Below are 13,105 nucleotides of genomic sequence, written 5' to 3' on the forward strand. Positions count from 1 at the left end.
TCTCGATTATTGTGGTTTCTTCTCCTGTGTATTTTGTGATCTTTTCTTTCTTCAAGTTTATTCATTTTGAGAGAGAGTGTGAGTGGGGGAGGGGCAGAGAGAGGGAGAGAGAGAGGATCAAAGCAGGCTCCGTGCTGTCAGTGCAGAGCCCGACGCAGGGCTCAACGTCACGAACCATGAGGTCATGACCTGAGCCGAAATCAAGAATCTGATGTATGACTGACTGAGCCACCCAGGCCCCTCCCCACAGTTGCTTGATCTTAAACTGTGAAAAACAGGGGAGCATAATGTGAGGAAGGCCTTCCAGGATCTCTGGCTTAAACCGGGAGCCTCACATTCATATTCTCACCACCACAGAGGCCCAAGAGCTTATTTCCTACTGGCAATGCCAACAGGGGTACCTTCCCTCAGGGAAACCTACCTTTCTTATACCCTCACTATTTATAGCTCACGCCCTCCCCCACCTCCCTGCTTCTTTCTTGATCCCCCGGAGATTTGTTTTAATTTCTAAAGCCCAGCAATCCAACAATTTTTTTTTTTTTTTTTTTTGCAAAATCTGTCTTATAGCAGGAGGATGGGGCCCTAGACTTTTCAGTCCATGTTGACAGAAGAGTAAGGCTTCTATGTTCACTTTTAACTGAAAGCGAAGCGGAACCTGTAAGATTTCCAGGGGGAGATGTAAGACATTGTTAAATGCTCAGTAGGAGATCTTCTTAGGTTGCCCATTTATACTCCTGTAATGCGACACCTGGCAGCAGCTTCATTTAAAAAGTTAAAGAAAAAACACACGTTGGGAGCGGGGCATTCTGAGATGCTCCCCTTTGCAGTCCACGTAAGCACACGTGAGCTCCTCACAGAGCTGCTCTGTGGTTCCCCAAATGCAACTCAGGTGCAAGATGGAAGGCGTCGGGACTGCCCTGGCTTAGAATCCTAGACCGTGGGAACTTGCACATCTCATAATAGTTACCTGGATTTACCTTTTACATCCCCAAACTCAGTTAAGGGAGATCCTCAAATTCTGGCTTCCTGACAGGTGTTTAAAGATGATTCCGTTTTGTCCAGCCAGAAGCAGTGTACCAGTCAGAGAGCACTTCTGACACAAGCAAGGATGTTTTATAACACAGTTGATGTTGTAACTTCATCAGGTTTCTAGGACAAGTTAAAGAGGCAACCCAAAGTGAAATCTGTCTGTAGAGAAGAAAGGGGGTTTGTTAAACCTTTACTCACAGTACTGTATCAAAATCTTCTCGTAGTAGGCGTCCAGGCTCAAGTTTTTCCAGTTAGTGATGAAAAAATTTAGAGCCTTGTCCTAGAGAAATTCATTTTTAGGTCATTCATAACTGACATAGATGTCTTCCCTTAATTATAACATAGCTACAAAGTACGTATGAGATTGTTTCATCTTTGGGTATTTGGTTTTTTGAACCATCCTTCTCAAGATCACCAGTGGGAGGGGGAGGCAGATGATCACCAGCGGAACTATCTTGAAAAACATGTTCTGAGTTACAGATGTCACCCTCCACAGTTCAAAAGTAATGCAAGGTGATTAGAGGTTCAAGCCTTTTTAAATCTGGATGTGCTGATGTGCTTTCTGATGGAGACTTGGTTATTCCAGGTTGCTTACAACGCTCGCTATCATTTTTTTGCAGGGATTACATGCAGCTGAATCAAAGTAACTTTTAAAAATTGTTTTTCGTTTTTTCTCTTTCAGATGAGTATCTGTGGCATTAATTACCAATCCAGTAAAGTTTATTTTTTCAAACAACTTATCATGAAAAACTTCAAACGTATATAAAGTTGAAAGAATTTTATAGTTAATGTAGTCTATCACTAACGTTTTGTCACATGCCCATCTCTGTTCCCATCTGGGAAGCCACCTCCAGCATGGACCGTGGCGGCTGTTTACTAATGGGTCACAGCACCCGGTTTCTTACCTCTCCATGCTGCCCATCCGCTTTCTTGCTGTCAGAGCCATCTTCCTAAAACACAAATTTTGTCATGTCACTTCTGTTGTTAAAATCTGTCCATACTCCCTACAGCTTCAGGAAAATGTCCCAAAGTCCTCATTGCATCTGACCCTTGTTCCCCTTTGCAGCTGATTGCTTCTTGAGCACCCGTCTCCCCCAGGACGCTCGTGGCCGCACACACTGCTGGCAATCCTCCCTCCCTAGGAAGTCATCTGACATCTCTGAGCCTCTGCTCAGCCTCTTTCTACTCCATGGCCCTTTCCTTCCTTTCCCCATACCCTCACCTTCACCGTCAACGAATCGACGTTTGCAGCTCGTGGGTACTTCACGACCCCTTTACACCCAAGCCTCCCCCATTCCCCACCTGCTGACAAGCAGACGAGTCTCCCGAAGCCCTACGCCCCTTCCTTGATATCATTCACGGCACCTCGTTTTCCGGCCGTTTTCGCTGCTCCAGGAGCGCAATCTCCCGCGGACCTCGGGCCCGGGCGCCCAGCGCGTCCGGGAAGCACCCGCAGCCGGCCTCCGGACCCGGGCTCCGACTGCTCCCCTGCTCTGGGTCAGCTCCAGCCAGCCTCTCCGAGCAAGCCCCGCCCCTGCCCGGCCCGAGCTTGACGGCGCGGCCAGCCCCGCCCACAGGCCCGCGGGCCGCCGGCCGGAAAGCGCCGCGCCAACTGCTGCAAAGTGTCGTACGACAGAACCCGGGACGGGACCACGGCCGGCAACCGCCCCCGCCGCCGCTGCAAACTCTGCGGCTGCAGGGGCCGAGCGCGGCGGCCGCCCGCCTGCTCGCCCTCCGCGCTCGCCCTGCGTTCCTGCAGGCGTCCCGGAGCCGCCGCGCCGCGGAGGCGGCCCGCGCCCGCCCTGCTGGTCGCCATCATCCCGGCGTGCACCGCGGCGGCGGGCGGGCCGGCGGCCATGTTGCGATAGTCTGTTGTTTTCTTCCTGCGGAGGAGCCGGGCCGGAGTGGCCGAGACCGCCGGCCGTCTCGCCCCCTCCCCGGTCCCGGCCCGCCGCCCCCCCGCCCCCCGCCCCCCGCCGCACGTCCCCGGGCCCCGGCCGGCCGGCGGCCCACCGCCTGGCTTGGCGGGGCGACCCCGAAGGCCGGGCCCGCGAGCACCATGGCGGCCGCCCTGGGAGCCGGCGGAGGAGCCGGCGCCGGAGGTACGTGAGGCGCCCCGCGCGGGGAGGACGGGCCGGGGCTCCCTCAACCCGCGTCGTCGTGCCTCCCGCGTCGCTCGACGCGCCGTGGGGGCCCGCGAGCCTCGGTGCCGCGGCTTCCGCCGTCGAGCCTGCACGCAGCGGCGGGCCTCGGCCGGCGAGGCCGGCCTGCCGGGGCCGCGAGCCGCTCGGACGGCCGTGCCGGGGAGCCGGGCTCGTCGCCGGAGGGGCTCTGCTGGCGGGCCTGGGTGGATTTCAGGCCCGGTGCAGAGGCGCCGCTGAGGGTGTCCCCCATTGTGCGGGAGCGTGGGGCAGTGCGGCGTTTCAGAAGCCGGGGGTTGCAGAGGAGTGACCCCGTCTCGCGGGTCGGCTACGTGCACCCCTCCGTGGCCCAGTGAACGCTTGCTAGCGCTTGGTCCGCGTTGGACCGCGACCCAGCCGGGCAAGCAAGGTGTAGATACCGGATCAGTTCCTTTGGGCGGTTTCCTCTTGTTTCGCAAGCATCAGTGGTTTTGACAGGGCGCCTAACAAATTCCAGGTGAAATCACAATTTGTGGGCCGAGGCTTTTTCTTTTTCTTTTTCTATTTTTTTTTTTTTTTAGTAAGGAAAAATACTTGCAAGTGAGTTCGTAGTTATCGCTCGAAAGCTTCGGTGAAGGAAACCCAAAGACGGTAAAGTGGAATCAGTAAAAGCATTTGATACGCGTTGAAACATCCTTCCAGCGTATTCCCTGGAGGCACTTCTTAGTACCGCCTGCTTACGAGTACGCCGCAGTGTCCTGCTTAGAACTTTGGCCCAAGCGTTGAGACGTTTGCGTGGCAGGGTGGAAAAAACCCGCCGAGAGAGGCTAAACACAGAAGTGTCACTTGGGGCAGGGGGGCTTGGTGCGTGCCGCTTTTCTGGAAGGTAAAGAGATGTCGTGCCTGTTAGGGCTGGGGCTCTCGAGTTAAAACGTGAAGGTACGGGGTAGGTAGGGTGTTCCTTCCTTGCTCGGTTACTTTCCGGGGTCACAGTCTTGTGTTTTGTATCGTTCTGGAGGCGTCGCCCGGGGGCTCCTGGGTCGGAAGCCCTTTCGCGAACGGTGCCACCCGTTACTTGCGTGTTCTCTCGCGCACAGGGGCGTTTTGCCGAGGCGGCGTGGTGCGTGAAGGCGTTGCAGAGGTGGCTGCTGCTCTGTGTGCGGGCGTGTCCTTTCAAGTTCGCGATCCTTAGGTCCTGAGACAGTAGATACCTACGAATACAGTCGACGTAAATCAAAGCATTTCGGCGCCCGGGATGAACTTGGGTCTCGAAAGGTCGAGACTTGCTGTTTTAGAGGAGTAGGTAGGCTTTACCTTGAGGTTCTGGAGCTTCTCCTTCCGTTTGGTCAGGGCCACCCCGTTTCCCTCCGAGGCTTTAGCCACAGCCCTTACCAGGGTTCTGAGTTGCGTGTGACTTGGCTCCTGCGGCCTCCAGGTCCCCTCGGGTTGCACTGCTCCGGCCCTCGCACTCCGGGTCTCAGGCTCCCAGGATGCCCTCCTTACGTGAAGTAGGTCCAGCTCCTGCCTCCGAGCCTCCCTGCCTTTTATTCTTGGCAGCCTTGTTTGCTTCAGAACGTTTAGCCCGGTTTGTTATTTATTTGGTCTTTTTGGAAAAGGAGCCTATAGGTCCCATTGAGACAGGAATGGTGTCTTTTTCACGAGCCGTGTGCTCCAAGTTGCTGGCACGTTGCATACGTGCCGCATAATTTGACGGTGAGTGAATTAATGAAATGTTTTCCTTGTGAACCCTCCTGTGCCCTTTTACGGTATGAGTAGAATTCTAGTACCCTGCACTTTGCTTTGTTCACTTAAAAGCAGGTCCTGGGCATCTTCCCATGTCAGTAGGTGAGAGTTTTATGGATCCACCATGATCGTTTGCCTATCGATGGGCGTTCCAGTTATTTCAGCTTTCTCGCCACTAGCAAATGCCGTGCTAAACGTGTGTAGACACAACTCAGTGTGCCTATGCAAATATTTCTGGAGGACGGATCGCTCTAAAAGTGGAAGTGCTGTGTTGCAATTACATGTATTTACAATTTTGGTAGCTACTGCAAGTTGTCCTTAACTTCCCTCAGTAGTGTGTGGGAGTATCCCGTTTCCCATACCCTAAGAATCTTTGTAATTCTGGATCATCTTGGGACAGAAAAAGAGCCTCGATGTTGTAATCTGTATTTCTGTTTTTCTGATCTCCAGAGAAGTTAGACATCTTTCCATGTGCTATTTTTCTGTGAATTGCTTGTTTACATAATTTGCTACTTATTTTTTTAAGTCGTGTCATAGATTTATTGGTTCTGAGAGAGAGAACCAGAACCAGCGGGGGAGGGGCAGAGAGAGGGGGACAGAGGATCCGAAGCAGGCTCTGTGCTGACAGTAGAGAGCCTGATGGGGGCTTGAACTTGCAAACTGGAGAGATGACCTAAGCCGAGGTCTGATGCCTAACTGACTCTCAGTCACCTTTTTTGAAAGTGGGTGGTTGACCTCTTCTCCTTATTGTATATTTCTCATTCTCTGTGTATTGTACCAGAGGATTAGTCACCCTTTTTTAAAATTGTGCTTGCCCTATAAATAAATTTGTTTTAAGTGTTTTACTATATGGAACTTAAAGTTTTACTTTGTGAAATATATCACTTATTCTTTTATAAGTATTTTTTTTTTTTCTTTTTGTAAATCTGTTTCTATGCTAAGAGTTCCTCTATGTTTTTACCATTTGACACTTCTGGGCTTTTTTTTTATATTTAGCTTTTATTCTATATGGAGTTTTATTTTGAGTGTTGTGTGAATTTGGGGCCTGTAACAGTTCTAATATGATTTGTTGACTTCTCTGTCTTTTCCACCTTTTTAAGAAGTTACCATGAACAGTTTTTTGGAATTATCATTTCATTGTGTGTGTGAATATATGTGCATATGCCTTTCTGTGTGTGTTATGTATATATGTTGGCATATTTAAAAAAATTTTTTTAATGTTTATTTTTTGAGAGAGAGAGAGAGAGAGAGAGAGAGAGAGAGAGAGGGCATGAGTTGGGGAGGGATAGAGAGGGGGAGAGAGAGAGAATCCCAAGCAGGCTCTGTGCCATCAGCCCGGAGCCCGTTGCAGGGCTTGAACTCAAAAACCGTGAGATCGTGACCTGAGCCGAAATCAAGAGTCAGATGCTTAACCGACTGAGCCACCCTGGCACCCCTATGATGGCATATTCTTTTCCAGCTAATCCCATATGATTAGCTCTGTGCATTAAAAAAAAAAAATGTACTTAAGAATCATCAATCACATTCCGTAAAGAATTCTACTAGAATTCTTATTTAGGTTGTGTTGAGTTTATTTACATAATTTGAGAATGATTGGTATTTTTACAGGATGGGTTCTTTCATCCAGCAACAAGAGTGTCTCTGTCAAGCTTTTCTTTTTTGTCTGTTAGTCATCTGCCAAATGTTTATCAAGTACCTGCTCCTGTGCCGGGCACTGATCTAAGAGGCTGGGGTACACAGTGAATAAACCAGAGGTCCCTTCCCCTGTGGAACTTACATTAAGTAAAATTTTCTTTATATAGTTCTTTCACATTTCTTGTTAGTTTTGTTCGTAGATGTTTTGTATTTGTCACTGTGGATGGTGTACTTAAAATTTTTTTTTTAAAATATTTATTTTTGAGAGAGAGAGAGAGAGAGACAGTGTGAGTGGGGGAGGGGAAGAGAGAGAGAGGGAGACACAGAATCCAAAGCAGGCTCCAGGCTCTGAGCTGTCAGCACAGGGCCAGAAGCAGGGTTGGAACTCCTAAACCGTGAGATCACGACCTGAGCCGAAGTGGAACGCTTAACTGACTAAGCCACCCAGGTGCCCCTAAGATGGTGTAGTTTTTAATCCTATTCTCACATTTGATACTGATCTGTAGAAAAGCTTTTTTAAAATGTGGTGGCTCAGTCGGTTGAGTGTCCAGCTTTGGCTCAGGTCATGATCTCGTGGTTTGTGAGTTCAAGCCCCACATTGAGCTCTCTGCTGTCGGTGCAGAGCCTGCTTCAGATCCTCTGTCCCTCTCTCTTCGCCCCTCCCCTACTTGTGCTCTCTCAGAAATAAAATAAAACATTTAAGATCTAATTGGATAGTATACACCTGGTTTTTTGAATCTTGTTTTGCCAGTTTGGTACTTTAGATTTTCTAGTTAGACAGTCATTTCTGCAGCGTCTTCTGTTCTAATATTTATAGCTCTCATTTCTTGTCTTGTCTCAGAGGCACTCATCATTAAGCCCTCCAGTATAATGTTGAAGAGTGCGGGTGGTGACAGGCTTCTCTGTCTTGTGAGCTTGTTCTGGGTTTTAAAGAGTGTTCTTTTTAATGTTTTCCCATTAGATATGTATACTGTAGGTTTGTGATACTGTTTTTTTTAGTGAAGAAGTTTGCTTTTTGAGTCCTTTAATTTTCATCAAATGCTTTTTCCTTATCTATTGAGGTGATCTGTGAGGTCCTTTCTTTAATCTCTTAATGTATTATGTTGGTAGATTTCTAGTGTTGAACCAACCTTGCATTCTTGGGCTCAAAACCTGTGTGTTTTGTTATTTTTAATATATGGTTGGATTTCATTTTAGGATTTATGTACGAGCATAAGAAAGATTGGCTTATAGTTTTCTTCCTTTGTGTTTGTGTGTGCATTGGTGCTATCCTGTTTCTTTTTTTTTTTTTTTTTTTCCAATGAAATGCTGATTTCCTAGAATGAGTTGAGAAGTTTTCTGGGACATAATGAAAAAACCTTTGTATTAAATGTTGAAGAACTCTGTCTGCAAAGCCTTTGGGGTCTGGTACCTCTTTATTTTTCAGTTTCTTCTATCATTGGTCTCTTTCACTTTTTAAAAGTCTCTGGGTCATTTTTTTTGAGTTTATTTACTAAGTAATCTTTACACTCAGCATGGGGCTTGAACTCCCTACAGTGAGATCAAGACTTGCATACCCTTCTGTCTGAGCCAGCTAGGTGCCCCTCTGTGGGTCAGTTTTGGTAGATTTTTCTGGCAAAGTACTTCTTTATGATTTCAAATGAATTAGTGTAGGGTTCAACACTCCCATTTCTAGTGTGGTAAAGCTAAATTTTTTGACTCAGGCTTGCCCGAACAGATTTTTACTTTGTTTTTATACTTGATTGATGATCTGGTTAGGCCTAGAATTCTAGATTTGAATTCATTTTCCTTAGATTTTTGGTGGTGTTGCTGTGTTTTCCTGGCTTCCAGTTCTGCTGTTGAAAGTGATGGCATTCTGATTCCTTTGTATGTGACCTTTTTCTCTCCCTGGAAGATTTTAACAGTTACTCCTCAGTGTTCTCAAATTTCATCAGCAAATATCTTTTTATTGTGCTTTGCATTTGGGGGACACTTTAGTCTGGGAATCTTCAGTTTTGGGAAATTTTCTTATATATTTCTCCCTATCATTTCTCCTTGTCTCATTTAACTGAAACTTATTACTGGTTTTTGATACTTCAGTTATATACAAAACATAAGAATAACAAGACAGTTCATGGAGATGCTTTTGTGAGGATAGGCACTTTGGTAGTTCATAGAGTGAGGTGGAGGGATAGATGCCTAGGACGGGAGAAGCACAGCGGTCAGGGCGGTTCTGGGGCCTCAGCAGGCTCACAGTTGCTGCTGGCGCTTTGCTCCAGGGATGCCCCGTGTCTACAGCTACTTCGTCAGTTACTTACCAACGTAGGAATTTTGTTGTGTTCCGCCAGATGCTGTTTATCTTTTTTATTTGCATTTTTTTGTTTTTTTAATTTTTAAAAATGTTTTATCTATTTTTGAGAGAGTGAGAGAAAACAAGAATGAGCAGGGGAGGGGCGGAGAGAGAGAGGGAGACACAGAATCCGAAGCAGGCTCCAGGCTCTGAGCTGTCAGCACAGGGCCCGATGTGGGGCTCGAACTCATGAACTGCGGGATCATGACCTGAGCCTAAGTCTGACGCTTAACCCACTCAGGCACCCCCAAATGCTGTTTATCTTTAGCTGTTTTAGCTATTGCTAAATGTGGGTCCGCTATTTGCCATCTTTTGATATTTTCTCCTCTTTTTTGAAAGAAGATGGAACTCTAATACTTACATATAATTCCATTTTTAAAATGTTAACTAAGTCAACTAAGAAGAGATCATGTAAATCAGAGAGCATGTGTCTTGTAGACCACCAGATTGCAGCCTGTGGCTGAGTGATTCTGCCTGTGCGGTTTACTGCGTTCCATAAAATAAGTGACCTTCCTACCTAAACATCAACGAAGTCATAGTTGCCCTTTAACATATTTTTTAAAGTTTACTTATTCTGAGCGAGAGAGAGAGTGTGTGAGCATACACATGAGCAGAGAAGGAGCGGAAAGAGGGAGAGAGAGAGAGAATCCCAAGCAGGCTCCATGCTGTCGACACAGAGCCCCATGCATGGCCTGAGCTCACAAACCGTGAGATCGTGACCTGAGCGGAGATCAAGAGTCAGACGCTTAACTGACTGAGCCACCCAAGGGGCACCCCCCCCTTTAATATTTTCATTTAGGAAATCAGAGGGTGTGCTGCTATAGCTGCTTCCTCAGCAAGTTGAAGAGTGCGGTACCTGGTGTTTGGTAGACGTGAGTTTAAATCTGGCTTTGTGGTTCACTAACTTCGGCTAGTCTTGTTTTTCACATCTGTAAGAGGAGGATTTGCGGTTGGATTGAAGGAGAAAACAAGTGTAAAAATGCGAGCTCACTGAAGTAAAATGGATCCTGTGTTCAGCCCTTCTGTAGTGCTGGGATTATTTGAGTTTTATCAGTGAGTCGGAACAGAAGCTGTGCCAAGTGTCCCAGGTATGAAGGGTTTTAATGCAGGAATTAGAGGCTTCCACAGTGGTTGGAAAGGTGCAGGTGCAACGGCTGGGAAACTTTCTCTAGTGATCTCAGCCTAGTTGTGAGGAGCTTGCCTGGCAGTCCTGTGACCCCGCCGAGTCTTGGGGAACCTCATGCGCCTTCTCAGTCGGCTCTGCTGCAGGTACTGACTTTGGGCGGTATCGATCCGATCCTTAAGAAGCCACCACCGACTGTCACAGCTCCTGTGAGCCCAGGGGCAACAACGTGGTTTTCCAGAGCTCACTCCGTCGTCTCTGACGGCCTCCCGTCTGCCCTGTGTGTGTCCTGCCTCTGCCTCCTGAGAATAACTCCTGAGAATAACTCCTGAGAATGGCTGTGAAGCTAATTGGGACTCGGGCTTCCTGTGAGCGCCTCGCCTCGTGCAGTCCAAGCACACGGACAGAGGCTCGGGGAGGGCACGCCTACATTTCCCCTGCACCTTTGTGGAGTGTGGGGACCACGGTCTGCACAGCAGTTGCTTGTGTCTGTGGAAGGCAGAAAAGGGACTGGCCGGGGGAGGCGGGGGAGCTTTCTCCTTTCCTTTGACGTTTCTTCCCTTAAGTTTCACCTATTTAGCAACTGATCTTTGCCAGTTTAGAAAGTTTAACTTTTTAGAAGGAGGGTAAAGACTTTTGGGAAAAGAAATAGGGTGTGATTTCCTTCACATTCCTAAGTCGTGGTGGGGACATCGGTTGGCTGAGCTCAGACCGCTGGCCCTCCTCCAGGCTGCCCGGGATGGCAGAGAATCGAGGCTCTAGCTTTTGTAGCTTGGGGAGGCAGAGCCCTGTCTTCTATTGGGACTGCTAGTGTGATTGACTTCCAGACTCAGGAAGAAATTCAGTTGCAGGACAGGCAGGCAAATGGCCAGTGCGCACTACACGTAAACAGAGTACAAAGTTCATTTCAGGGAGAGCCTGTCCAGGGGCCCATATAGGTGAGAGATCTTTAAAACAATGACTACAAATTATTTTTCAAGCAACATGGCATAGAGGCTCTGTCTGATTATTTTGCTTGGTTGCTCAGTTTGGTAGTTTTACTCTGTAGGGCTAACATGCTCACTTTCAAAGTTCTTCCCCCCGCCCCCCTTTCAGTAGGTTTCGTGTCCAGCATGGAGCCCAATGCCGGGCTTGTACTCAGGACCCTGACATCCAGACCTGAGCTGAGATCAAGAGTCGGAAGCTTAACCGACTGAGCCACCCAGGTGCCCCTCAAAGTTCTTGAACGTTACCCTGATTGTTCTTCCTAGATGGCTCAAATGAAGGGTCTAAATTTACTCACCTGTGAAATACAGAATTTTCACTATTAGTCATTTAGAATATGAGCATATCATACATGAGAATGGTGTTGAAGCAAAAGGAAGAAGGTTGAGAACCTTTGGACTAGAGCAAAGATTGGCAAATTTTGTCTGCAAAGGGCCAATGGTAAATATCTTAGGCTTTGCAGATCACATGGCTTCTGTTGCAATTACTCTGTTCTGCCCTTGTAGCCTGAAAGCAGCTCTGAACAATATGTAATTGAATTGGCGAACACTGTTTCAATAAAAGCTTGCTTGTATAAACAGGCAGCAGCCACATTTGGACAGAGAGGGGTGGCAGACCAGACCGTACTTGGCCTGTGGACCGGAATTTGCTGACCCTTGGACTAGGCAGTTGGCTAGAACCCTCTTGAAGCTAATGTTCTGTACTGTTTATAATCCAAGTCCCAGGTTCTTGGAAAAGAGGAAATAGTTAGAATGCTAAGCAAGAGAGTTGGGTTAATTATAGACCTCTCATTGCTATGTAATTGAAAATTATAAAAAATTCCGGCAGATACCTATAGCCTTGCTCTAAGAAAAAGTGACTCCTTTATGAAAATAGAATATCCAGCAGGATGTTTAAATTTTTTTTTAATGTTTTATTTATTTTTGAGAGAGAGAGAGAGAGAGAGGGAGAGAGAGAGAGACAGACAGACAGACAGACAGCATGAGCTGGAGTGAAAGAGAGACACAGAATCCGAAGCAGGCTCCAGGCTCCGAGCTGTTAGCACAGAGCCCGATGTGGGGCTCCAACTCACAAACCGTGAGATCATGACCTGAGCCGAAGTCGGACGCTTGACCGACTGAGCCACCCAGGCACCCCTAACAAGATATTTGGGTAAGGAGAGTCTCCTGGTGAGGGCATTGACCACTCTGGTCCTGCAAAGTTAATTTTCCCCTGGGGTCTTCAGGGATGCATTGTTCTTGCTTCAAAACCGGATGAATGTGGACACAATTTGTTCTCTTGGTTCTGCTCACTGTGATAGGTACAAACCGGAACTTTAAAGAAAGGGGCTGCACGTATTCTAAAGGTACTGCATTAGGTGTGGTCTTTCCTTTGCTTCGCGTGCCTTTGTCCAAGCACATGGGCCCAACGGCGAGAGTTGTGTTTACTTCCTTTTGGGAATTCTGGTTGTTTTCCACTTCTGTTGCTGTAGCTGTAATCTCACTGCAGTACTTACAGGTTTTTTTTGGTTTGTTTTTGGTCTTTTTCTGTTTCCTTGGTGTCAGGGGATGAGTTCGCTTTCTCCAGAAAAAGAGGCCTCCACCTGCCTTTTCAGCCCCAGACTTCTTTCCCCCGTGCTCACATGGATTCACGCTAGGGCCGGGATTCCCAGCAGTGTGCCCTTTGGGACGTCACTGTTCGTAACTTCCCCCCTTTGATTCATCCTCGTGTTTGATCCCTTTTCCTCTTCCACGATACACACCTGCTCATGGTCACTTTGCCCTCCTCCACTGAGAAAAACAAACTTTTTTCTCTATTTTAAGTAGTCCCCTTCGGGCATCTGTTCCACGTTTGTGCATACGTGGCCACATCTTCTTGAGGGCGAGTCGATACCTGTATAAAGCAATAGCGTCTCAGTCCTTTGACTTCTGTCGATCTTCGCGCTGGGAGAAGCCATTTAATACAGTAAACGGTAGAGAACAGCGTGACGAACCCGTTAACCTCACGGCTGGAATGAGCACTCAACATTTGGTCACATTTGCATCAGGTTTGTATTTTAAATGAACGACCTTATTGCAGATAAGGCCCCCTTTGTACTTCGCCGTCTCTGTCTCTCCACAGTCACGCACACCATCAGGAATTTGGTGTATTTCCCATACATAT

General features: G+C 47.8%; 1 protein-coding gene and 1 long non-coding RNA gene across 5 annotated transcripts in view; one reads left to right on the forward strand and one right to left on the reverse strand.

Moving 5' to 3' along the window:
* Positions 1 to 494: 494 nt before the first annotated feature.
* Positions 495 to 2,557, reverse strand: LOC122488767. Its single transcript, XR_006298689.1, has 3 exons — positions 2,395 to 2,557; positions 1,935 to 1,979; positions 495 to 1,309 (listed from the first exon to the last, which is right to left on the reverse strand). It is a non-coding gene; the product is annotated as an uncharacterized LOC122488767 (long non-coding RNA).
* The window catches only part of RBM33 (RNA binding motif protein 33), a 140,161-nt gene continuing 129,503 nt past the window's right edge, over positions 2,448 to 13,105 (forward strand). For all 4 annotated transcript variants that reach the window (XM_043590478.1, XM_043590479.1, XM_043590481.1 and 1 more), the window contains exon 1: positions 2,448 to 3,131. In XM_043590478.1, the coding sequence (XP_043446413.1) occupies positions 3,089 to 3,131 (43 nt within the window). In that variant the 5' untranslated portion in view covers positions 2,448 to 3,088. The remainder of the gene's footprint in view (positions 3,132 to 13,105) is intronic.

Source organism: Prionailurus bengalensis, chromosome A2 (genome assembly GCF_016509475.1).
Source record: "Prionailurus bengalensis isolate Pbe53 chromosome A2, Fcat_Pben_1.1_paternal_pri, whole genome shotgun sequence".
Classification (NCBI taxonomy): Eukaryota; Metazoa; Chordata; class Mammalia; order Carnivora; family Felidae; genus Prionailurus; species Prionailurus bengalensis.